This window comes from Lepidochelys kempii, chromosome 3, assembly GCF_965140285.1.
Source record: "Lepidochelys kempii isolate rLepKem1 chromosome 3, rLepKem1.hap1, whole genome shotgun sequence".
In the NCBI taxonomy this organism is placed as follows: Eukaryota; Metazoa; Chordata; order Testudines; family Cheloniidae; genus Lepidochelys; species Lepidochelys kempii.
Window position 1 is genome coordinate 81,125,526 of NC_136382.1, and position 12,025 is coordinate 81,137,550.

Here is a 12,025-nt window from a genome sequence, read left to right on the forward strand (position 1 = left end):
AATAGAAAGATATAAAATGTACCTGTCACTCGTTAAATGAATTAAAATCAGGCTAACTGATAGGTCTCAAAATGTATCTGTACATAGGACATAATCAAGTGGGTGTGTTTTTAGTGGGGTACCGCAGGGATCAGTTCTTGACCCTTACTATAACGTTCTTATTGAACGACATGGAATAAAACAAAGGTCAATCACTAATAAAGTTTTCAGACGACACAAAAATTGGGGAGTGGTAAATAATGAAGAGGACAGGTTACTGATACAGAACAATCTACATCGCTTAGTAAACTGGGCACAAGCAAACAATACGCACTTTAACAGGGCTAAATGTAAACATTTCCTTACATAGTGGAAGACTCTCTCCTGGGAAAGGATTTGGGGATTGTGGTGGATAATCAGCTGAACATGAGCTCCCAGTGTGCCGCTGTGGCCAAAAGGGCTAATGTAGTCCTTGGATGCATAATAAACAGGGGAATCTCAAGTAGGACCAGAGAGGTTATTTTACCTCATCTGCTGGAATACCATGTCCAGTTCTGGTATCCACCATTCAAGGTGGTTGATAAATTGGAGAGGCTTCAGAGAGAAGCCACAAGAATCACTGAAGGATCAAAAACCCTTCCTCATAGTGACTGAGCTCCTTGAGTCTATTAGCTTAACAAAGAGAAGTTTAAACGGTGACTTGATTACAGACTAAGTACCTACATGGGGAACATATTTAAGAATGGACTCTTCAATCTAACAGAGAAAGGTATACCATGATCCAATGGCTGGAAGTGAAGCTAAACAAATTCAGACTGAAAATAAGGTGTAAAGTACAATGAGAGTAATTAACCACTGAAGAAACTTAACAAGGTCATGGTGTCTTGTCCATCACTGAAAATTTTTAAATCAAAACCATATGATCCAGTTCTACAGCCTGTGTTATACAGGAGGTCAGACTACATGATCACAATGATCCCTTCTGGACTTGGACTCTATGAATCTGTACTAAGTCTGCTTTGGTGATCAGGGAGGAGGAATCCTTTTGGTCCAACAGAGGGAAAGGTACTGCAGCCACATTCCATGATATATGCACCGCTTGACAAGACACAAAAGACATCAGTGGCTATTCACTGTAGCTAATGAAGTTCCTAGTCTTTATGACCCTTCAAGCCACTGGTCTTTGATTTCAGCAGCCCAGAGACCAAAATTGCCTTTTACACATCATAGAAAGGAAGTCCTCCAGCAATGCCAAGAGGTGAAATGTCAGGTGTAGGTGCATACTGGAAGTCAGTCACAAACCTTCATCCTTGGCACCAAGGATGTTAGGCAACATCCCAGGTGACTGAATAACCCCTTTTAAGACAGCACCGCTCACCCCCATAAAGGAAGAGGCCAGCAAAAGTGCCATAATATTGCCTGCCCAACTCTAATCTGGACAGTTTACCATATCTGGTGAATCATCCACACACTTGGTCATTCTATAAGCAAAAGAAGAGCTCTCACCATGAGGATATGGAACATATGGACTTTAATGGATAATAACAAATCAAGACCTGAAAGGTGTATATTATTAATTGCAAGGGAACTTGCAAGATGCAGCATCAATATAGCTGCCCTCAGCAAAAGAATACTTGCAGAAGGAGGCTCCAGAAAGGAACTAGGACAGAGGTCCCCAAAGTGTGGGGTGTGCCCCCCCCCAGGGGGGGCATGGAGGAAAATCCAGGGCCCAGGCCAGCCCACACAGAGGCAGGGAGGGAGCGCCATCCAGCCCCGTCCTGTCCCTGGCTCCCGGCCCTGTGCCTTGGCCCCATCACCAGCCTCAGTGTGGCTCTGCTCCTGTCCCCCCTCTCCCCGCCAACCCCCAGCCTCAGCCACAGCTCCATTCCTGGCCCGGGGCAAAGCCAGGAGCAGAGCAGCACCAGGCCAGGGGCTGGCTTCTGGCCCCCAGTACAACCCAGTTCCTGCTCCACTTCCGTCCCCAGCCTCGCCACTGCTCCTGGCCCCAGACCCACCCACCAGCTGCGGCCCCAGCCTTGGCCCCCTTACCCAATCTGCGTCTTCCCCCTCCCTGTCCCATGAGCCACGTCCCCGTTCCCAGCTCCGGGGAGATGCGCACGGCAGGGGGATGAGGGGGGAGGAGGACTGTCAAAAGTTTGGGGATCTCTGAACTAGTAGGTGGCTAATCTTTTGGAAAAAGGGAAAAACAGCAGAGGAAGAAACGATTTATGGCATTTATTTTGCCATTAGAAACAGCTTTCTGAAGTCACTGAAAGATTTACCTGTGGGAGACTAATACCAGAGTAGGAAAAGATAGGAAGACTTGGAACGGTGTAATAAAGACCAATGGAGTTGGAAAAATGAACAGCAATGGTCTCCTACTTCAGCAAGTGTGCTGAGCATGAGCTCTATTACCAACACAGTATTTAAGCAAGCAGACAAATATAAAACATCTTGGATATATATCTGAGATCAAAGCACTGGCACCTGAATGATTCATTATACGGCAAAGGGACGCTAATATCACCAGAGCAATGCAAGGGGCGAACAGCTGGAATCACCACACAATGATCAGAGCCATTTTTAAATTACATGCGGCTGAAGATATTAAATTAAAATTGAACATAGCAAAGCTGAGACATCCATTTCTTCAAGAAAAACTAAGGGAAGACTTAATGGAAAAGTCTGATAACCTTACACCATCGACCAATAATGTACTGTAAAAGTGGAATATATTCAAGATCGGCCATTCTTCAAGGCTCAGAAGATATTCTAGCTATACATCAAAGATGGCACCAGGATTGTTTCAATGAAAAAATCCTCAAGCAAAAGAATAGTGTGTGTGTCTTGGCAAAATGACAAAAACAACATTAAAGAAAGATAAATTCAAGTACCTGCAAGCCAAGGGTTAAAGACTGCATTCATTCCTACAGGAGAACTGGTGGGAAAAGAAAGCAGAAGAAACACTGCATTATGTCAATACTAACATAACATTGTTTTAGGATTTCCTGAAAGCTATTTATGACCATCAAAATCTGGACCAGCTCCACTAAAGAATTCAAGTGGATCTATCTTAATCAAGGACAAATGAGGCATCTCTGAAAGATGAGTACAACACTTCACTGAGCCACTGAATCACCCTTTACTATCAACCCACAGGTGCTCGAGGAATTGACCCCATATATGAAGAAATCACCCAAACCTACCATTGAGGAGTGCAAAGAGCTATCAAACAAATGAAGTCAGGTAAATCATCTGGCAAAGATGACATTTCAGATGAAATCTTTAAAACCTGCAGGCCTAAATGCTGTCAACTATCCACATGAAATCATCAAAGATGGGAAGCCAAGCAAATTCCTCAGGGCTTCAAAGATGCAATCAGTTACACTATACAAAAATAAAGGCATCAAATCTGACTGTGGTAACTACTGGGGTATTACTCTGCTATCTGTTAGTAGAAAAATTCTCACCACCCATATTTTGCTCAATCAGCTTGTCACAACAGTATCAGAGAAGTTTCTACCAGAGACCCACTGTGGATTTAGTTCAGCTCAGGGCACCAAAGACATGGTTTTTGTTGAGACAGAGATTCAGGAAAAAAAAATCTGAACACAGAACTGTATACTGTCTTCATTTATCTAAAAAAAGCACTCGATACCATGAGCAGAAATGGCCTCTGCAAAATTCTAGAAAAGTTTGGCTGCTCCACCAAATCTGCCAACATCATATATCAATTTCACAAAGGCGCAAGTGGTCAAGTCCTCTCAGATAGTGACCTTTTAAACAATTTCCCACACATAATGGAGTGAAGCAAACCTGTGTACTGGTACTGGCCCTTTCTGGTCTCTTTGCAGCTGTTCTGAATTACGCAATGACCAGCCTTCCAAAGGGCATCTACGTAAGGTGCGGAACTGATGGAAAACTATTCAATTTCCAAAGGCTTACTGCAAAGACAAAAATTCTTGAAGAACTCATATGTGAAGCCCTTTTTGTGGATGACTGTACGCCACTTCGCCATAGTGAAACTGATCTACAGTTTATCCTTGGCAGGTTCTCTGAGGCAACTAAACAGTTTCAACTCAACATCAGCCTGGAAAAAAAAAAAAAGTCTTCTTCCAACCAACCACCAGGCAAATATCATCACTTATTGTTTAAGCCAAAGACTGAATAACTTTACATACCTGGGCAGTACTATCTTAAGAGATGGTTCGCAGGATCAAGAAATAGCAAGTTGAATATAAAAGGCAAGCCAGGCCTTCAGAAGACACTGCCATAGGATACTCAACCAGCACACCATCCAACACTTAAAACTGATAATTCCCAATGCAGCACTATTAGTATCCCTTTTAGACAGGTGTGAAACATCAGTTTACTGCAGACATATTAAGCAACTTGAAAAATTTCACACATGCCGCCTCTACTCTATATTGAAAGTCAACTGGCAAGACAGTCTCAAACATTAATGTCCTTGAAAGAACAAAAACAGTAATTGAGGCCAGTTGAGGCCAAGTAAATGATCAAAGCTCAGCTTAGACTGACAGATCATGTTATCAGAGTGTGCTACAACAGACTCCAGCAAAAAAAGTTTTCTATGAGCTGGTACTCTTGAAAGCACAGGCATTTTTCAAATCTGCCAGAACCATTAAGTTATACAGTACAAATCCAGGTCATTAAGAAAATATTGAATGAATAGGTATGTCCAAGAACTGGCATAGGATACAGAGTCTTTGACTTTTAAATCATTAGACTGTATCTAGCCCAGATCAGTAGAAAGCTCATGAAATAGTTTGATAATCTCCACATTCCTAAGGGACTAACATCCATATTTCAAAAGTCACCACAACAATTAGCAACATCAAAAGGTGCTACGGACAATAAGGGAATAGAGATATCACCTCTAGAGGTGATCTCTGCAGGTCAGCGTTGAGCATGTAGTTGAAGTAGTATGAGAATATTTATAAAGCAAATATACATAAAACTATCAAACTAAAATATGTAAAATTCTTGTAGGGTAAGTCAAACAGAAGAATTTAAATATTAGATTAGGGATAACATCATGTTAGCAAATTTCTAACTTCATTCATATTGAAAAGAGCATTGTAAATAGACGATAGACTTTATAATGGCAACACTGAAACCACCAATTATTGTAGGATATATTATATTATATTAAAATATTATAATATATACAAGGAGAATTTAAAAGACTGGAAACAAGCAACAGTGTATTTGTTCCCTGACTCCATCCATGTAGAATATTGCGAAAGGGGCTAAATCTCCACTGACTTGCATTGTGTAGTCATTTATACCTGTGCAAAGTGGGTGGAAAACCAATTCTGAATGGTACAAGACAGTGGAGAATCAGTCTCATAACATGCATGTTAGTTATCTGAATGACATTTCTGCCCTGATAGAAAGGAAGAGTATGCATGTAAGCATTCACTGTCAAAGTCCCAGAAACAAGAAAACGTTAAAATAAATGATGACACCAAGTGGTCATTTGCCAATATAACAGCGTAGTATCATACCAACAAAAACCTAGACAAATACTATATACCAGGGATACCTTGGGCATGCAACCAGTCAGGGAAATCTGCTGGCGGGCCGGAATGGTTTGTTTACCTGCAGCGTCCGCAGGTTTGGCCGATCGCGGCTCCCAGTGGCCACAGTTCGCTATTCCAGGCCAATGGGGGCTGTGGGAAGTGGTGTGGGCTGAGGGATGTGCCGGCCACTTCTTCCCGTAGCCCCCATTGGCCTGGAACAGCGAACTGCGGCCAGTGGGAGCTGCAAATCGGAAGAACCTGCAGACGCTGCAGGTAAACAAACTGTCCCGCCAGCAGATTTCTCTGATGGGACCAGTTGCCAAAGGTTGCCGATCCCTGCTATACATACATCGTATGCTGAAGTCAGAACCAGTGCAAAGAAAGTACAGAATTTGATTGGAACAATGTCTGCTTTACTCTTCTGCAAAGTGTTAAAGTTATAACACCAACTATATTGATGCTCGTTTGCTTAACAATGAAAAGGATTATATGACTCTACGATGCTGGACTCCCAGACTCTCAATGTCACAAATAAAACTGTGATTAAAACTATTTTCATATATACTAAACAACTTATATATGGTTGGAAATGCTTCTCCTGGGAACTTTCAGATCACTACATTGAATAAACTGAGCACAGTTTTCCTTTTAAATCTATTCATACACAGTGTGCTTGTACTGGTAACAGAACCACCACCAAACAACCATTTAATACATATGGAAAGATTAATGAAGAAAACACATATGGTAAATTTCTGAAGTGTCAGTAACATGAAGGCATATTACCAAATACTGAACATGAAGTGTATTCTCCATGCAGCCTTTAGCTATTGAATAAAGGACAAAATTCAATAAAAAGGAAAGTTATATCATAATTTAGAACTATTTTTTTTTTAAGAAGAGCTGGGCAAAGGATACTATTTTAACCCGTGTTATGGTAATTACACACCAGACTAATGACTTTCTTCATGTAGGCAGTGCAGGAAACAAATCTCAGTACTAAATTTTAGAAGTCTACATTACTTTATATCTTTTCCAAAAAAAATTCTCTTTAGATTTCACTATTCCATTCCATTTTCAAGGGTTTATAGCCACAGGGTATACTGTACATATTTAATTTAGGTTTAGTTTTTATGTAGCACAACCAGCAGCAAGTTGCTTACAAAATATTTAGCACATAGAACAGAAACAGACTTTGCTTTAGTACTGTATTTAAATATTAGGCCCACCTGCGCTACCACACAGATTTTAACCCAGTTATAATTCTGTTTGTCAGCTTCCACTTTACACAGATCAAAATGTTCTACGGTTAAACTCTGTTTTTGGCTCATAAAATATGCCTGGAATTGTTGAAAGATGAAAGGCCTAATAAGTTTAGTTCAAAATCCTATTCCTTTCCATTAAGTGAATGAATTCACACCATGTTTTGTTCAATGATAACATAAGGCCAAACTGTCTGGGTAGCTGAGCAGCACAATTCCTACCGACTTCAAATGGAGTTTTGGGTGCTCTGCACTTCTCTGTCCCAACATACCTTAAATACGCCACTGCTCAGTGAACAGGCCATGTTTAACAGTGAATTTTGCAACACTTAAGCAACATTACCTACAGCTGTATTTTTGAAAGGCACCACAGGTGTTCCTTGTTAATATTCCCCTTCCTCCCCCCCGCCAAGAGCCTGACCATGTGCAATACAGGTATGATGTCACTTCTAAAAAGTCCTTCATTTGAGTTTTACCTTGTTTTTCTTCATAAAAACTCCAACAAAAGAGGAGACAGACAATTTCGGAGAGCTGTTTAAAGAACTTTCTTCAGAAGAGTGGCCCAATTTACTGACACATACGAATGCGGACCATTTTGCCAGCTACTTTTTAATATTGTGGGTATGATTACTTTAAGTACATAATTTATGCTTCTACTCACTCATAAGTCAGTTCAATTGTTCTTATCAGTAACTTCTGGATAAACATGAACACTCACTTTGTTTTCTTGTGTAACAAGAATACTTGCACCCCCTGGTTTCAAAGGCACTTCTTCCATTGCTCCAAACACATCAGTCTCGACAGAGAAGGTCAGTTCCAGCCCAAGATCACCAATATCATTATCTAAAATCCACTGCAAGTTCTTTGCATACTCTGGATCAATAGATGCCACATCCTGATAATTTACAGGAATACCTGAGAAAATAAAATCAAAATCCACATATTCAGTTTGCCTTAGCCTGCTTGTTCTATGGTAGAAGATTGCCCTCTAGAGAGAGACTGGAATAATGCAAGGATAAAAAAACATTTATAGTCATGATACACCGCAGAATTTAAACTTGCCATATCTTCTGTATTTTGGACACAGCCATAGAAAGTAAAACATGTCCTTTGATATAGACTCTCCTGGTGAACCAAAAAGTTACACACCATTTACTCAAACTACAACAAGTGTACATTCCTGGGACACTGACTCAAGCCTCACTGTGAAGCCCAAGGCTTTCAACCCCATACACCTTCAGCCTCATGAAAATACACCAGTCCAACAGGTGTTTACAACCAGTAAGTTTTACAAAACCAGTTGCTTTAGTATATTTAAAAAATGTCTCTTTTCACTAAAAAGCCGTTTGTAGTTGGAAGAAAAATACTAAGAAAGTAGTTATGGAGATCTTTTATATACTCAGAATAAATTAATTTCCTTGGCTCTTTAGATTTCTTTTTTCTACAATTTCCTATGAGACTTGCTGCTCTTTCAGCAACAATTGTGGTCTAGCTACAAATCATTTTTAGTACAAAAACTAAGTTGTGAAACTCTAAACCAACTTCCAGATTTGCTTTTATAATGTAAAGAGACTGAAAAGCAAAAGTTGTTAGAGGCTCAGCTGAGTACAGAAAGAAGTTTTAGAATTTCCTATTTTTATCCCCCTTCCCAAATACACATCTAAATTACAGCTTACATTTTGCAAGCACCACTGCTAACCTGATCCTTCCCCATCTTCCCCCCGCCGTGAATCCTTGGAGAAAGAGGGAAGATCAACAACTCCTCCAATCTCAGCCCTGGTCACTCCTTGCCTATCACACAGTCATAGCCAGAGCCAAAGAAATTACTTTAATTTTTAGTTCCAGCTTTCTTCTCTGCCGGCACAGTAATGTGAACGAGATTACTTACTAGTAACTATTAAAGAGCTACCTCTGTGCAGTTCACTGCAATGTGTCACCCCTGGTGTCAAGCTACTTTGCAAAACTACATCCACTGGCAGGTGCACAAGAGTTCTTGTGTATGAGTGACATCACCACCTTACTCTACATAAGGAATTACCCCAGTTCCTTCTTCCAAACTACAGTGTCCTGATGTTACTCCACAGCAAAGAGGAAGGGGGGGGGGGGGGGTAGCATGGATACAGAGAGTTAACTCTAACCACAGTAGTTACCAGCCTATATGCTTCTCACATATGGGAGTTTAGCAAGCATGGCTCAACCAGGTAGATAGTGGGTGAGAAGTTCTTAGCTAAATATGGACAATTTAACTGCTACACGAAACCAGGCATTGGAGCATGATGCTAAGTCTAAGGAGAAGCACCTGGTGAAAGTGTACACTGAATTCTCAAATGGCTTCTTTGCAAGTCTCCACCAGGGGAAGCCAGCCTAAGATGGGCCACTGACACTGAGGTGATGGTTGTGGAGTGAGTCTTCGAACAAGGCACTGTTTTCCTAGCGAAGGTAATATATGGAACATAGCAACATGTAATCTTGTGGAGAGTGTCTGGTAATAGGTTCTCCCACATGCTGCAAATAACCAATTTGATTATTGAAAGGGCTTAATTTTTTTCCAGGTAAAGCACCCTCATATCTAGTGTATCTGCTTCCCCTGGGTGGGAATGAGGTGTTAGAAAGGAAATAGACTAAGATGATGGAAATCTGAGACTAACTTAGGCATGAAGTTGGGATGCGGCCTCAGGATGATTTTGTCCTTTATGAGCACAGCATAGAGTGGAGTGGTGATCCAAGCACTAAGCTCACTTGCTCATCTTCCTACCAATTACCTCTGCTATCAAGAAGGCCATTTTGATTGATATATGCTTGAGAGAAGCCTGAGCGAGAGGCTCATAAGGAGCGTACCAATAGCTTTACTAGGACAAGATTTAGATTCCATGTTGACAGGGACTCTCTAATTGGCGAGAGGGTGGAACATTTAATATGCCCTTGAGGAACCTGTAAAGTGAAAGAAGGGTTTGTCCTTAACAAAACATTCTGATAAGCAGATATTGGTGCCACATGGACCTTCAGGGAGAGGTGAAGACTACTAAATCCTGAGACTAAGTTTAGAAGGAACTCAAAGATTGAAGTAACTTCAGCTTCAGATATAGCAAAGCCACCCAGACAACAGTGGCCATTTTTATTTATAACATTTCAAAGTAAAAGCTGTAAGAGAATGGCTTGAGGTCATTGAGATCAGGAACTGTTCACATTAGTCCCAAAGTAGCTTAGAAGTTAGATAACAAGTGGAGTGTCTCTATGCTAGGATGAAGAGTCCTTCCTTGCTGTTGAGACAAGAAGTCTGGGGACAGAAGCCAATGAAAAAGCAGCACCATGGCCAGCAGCAGGAGATCTGGATACAAGTGCTGACAAGACCATGTTGCAGCTATTACTATGATGTTTGCTCTGTCCAATCTGATCTTCCTTATGTGACCCTGGGAATCAGGGAAATGGAAGAGATGTTCTTATGTATCTGTTGAGGTTTGTGAGATCCAGAATGGACCTCAGACATTCACTCTTCTTGGGAATCAGGAAACCAAGGTGTTAAAATCCTTTACCACAGTATTCCTCTGGAAACTCCTTTATGGTTCCCTTCTTGAGGAGGGAATCCACCTCTTCCATAGGACTCTCTCATGAGATGGGAGAGAATGGTGAAGTGGCCTGATGCAGAATTGGATGGAGCATCCATCATCAGTGCTGTTCACTATCCACTGATCCAAAGTAATCGTGCACCAGAAGCTGTAGGAGGAGAAACTAAGCCATTGTCCTTGCACTCAAGTCTGAGGCACCATATGCTGGTCTTAAGAGTGTCTTGTGAGCATACAACTATCTGTGACCAAGGACTTAGCCACTTCCTTCTGTTCCTCCGGTCAAGATTCCAAGATGGGGCTCATGGCATCCCAGAGTGTAACTGCAGAAGGACAAGATGGTTTAGTCATCAGCCATTTGGGAGGTCTAGACATGTAGGCTCTCCTGCCAAAAGCATCCAGCTTACATCCCTCGGTCAGGAGCAGAAAGAGAGGTTTTGTTGCCTCTAACTTTCTCTAATGCTGCAGACACCACCAGGGAATTGGCTGGAAAAAGTTGTTTGATGTCCATTGTTTGCTGGACTGTACATCCTGTCTGCTCACCTGGTCGCAGACAAGGAAGAAAAAGGAGATAGTCAAATAGTTCTGTCATCCTCAACCCATCAAAGAATAAGAGGCAGAGACTACTCCTCACTAGTCTGTACCTGTAATATGTCAAACGGGATTGGATATCTCTGGTGCCATGACCCATTTGCAGCGGACGTGTATCTGACATTCTTCCCAGGAGCCCCTGAAACAGTCTGATTGTTTGGAGTGTAAACAGATGAGGAACCAATTTGGTCTTCAGGAAAGGTACTATCTGTATGTTCCTCCGAAGGGGACTCAGATGGTTACTCTGAAGGAGTCTCATCCCATTCCTTAGATATGGGCAGGTCCTCCTGCACATCTACTGGATTCAGTGGCAGCATCAGTGCTGATGAGGAAGGTTATTTTGGCACTGGATGAATGATAGGTACTATGAGGGCATCAATGCCAAGTGGGGCCCTGGTGCCAGATAGGGCATTGGAACCAGTGCCACAATCAGTGCTGGGTCTTCAGAGTCCTGTATGTATGGCCACATGAGCAGCTGAAGAAAGCCTATGGCAGATTTCCATGACTTCTGGACCTAAGACAAGAGAAGAGGTCCAGTGCCCTGAGATCAATTCTGGGGACCCTGTAAAGTTCATCTCCAAAGGGGTCATAGATATTCAGAGGCACCTGTTGATTGGGACTGGAGGATTAAGTTTCAGTTTAGAGTCAAGCAGTGGAAAAGCATGCTGTAGGGTGGTTATTAGATTCAGACACAGAAAGATCCAAAGTATTATTGGGATCTGAACTGGTTAGAAGTCCAAGTTAACTGGTGCCGAGATGTCCAACTCGAAAGGAGCTTTGAAAAGAGATGAGAGTGGTACCATTTGAGAATTTCTGAGGCAGTTGTGTGTCAGCGAATATAGGAGAGACAAGAAATCCTCTTTTCTTTTTTGTGTCTCATGAGGAGGTGCTGCTTCTCCTTTCTTTTACCTGAATGGACCTCTGAATGAACCCTTGTAGAGCTGAGACAGTAGATGAACAGAAGGAGTGCCAAATCATCATGTGAGGAGCGGGTGGCAAGATGGGCACTTCTTGTGTTAGCACTGGCGCTAAAGAAACTTTTAAGGTGGTGCCAACTTGGTCTTTGGTGCTAGGTGAAGGATTCATT

At 41.8% G+C, this 12,025-nt stretch overlaps 1 protein-coding gene across 5 annotated transcripts in view; it reads right to left on the reverse strand.

Moving 5' to 3' along the window:
• The window catches only part of HACE1 (HECT domain and ankyrin repeat containing E3 ubiquitin protein ligase 1), a 91,803-nt gene that overhangs the window by 20,358 nt on the left and 59,420 nt on the right, over window positions 1-12,025 (reverse strand). For all 5 annotated transcript variants that reach the window (XM_073336881.1, XM_073336880.2, XM_073336879.1 and 2 more), the window contains one exon: window positions 7,503-7,699. In XM_073336881.1, the coding sequence (XP_073192982.1) occupies window positions 7,503-7,699 (197 nt within the window). The remainder of the gene's footprint in view (window positions 1-7,502; window positions 7,700-12,025) is intronic.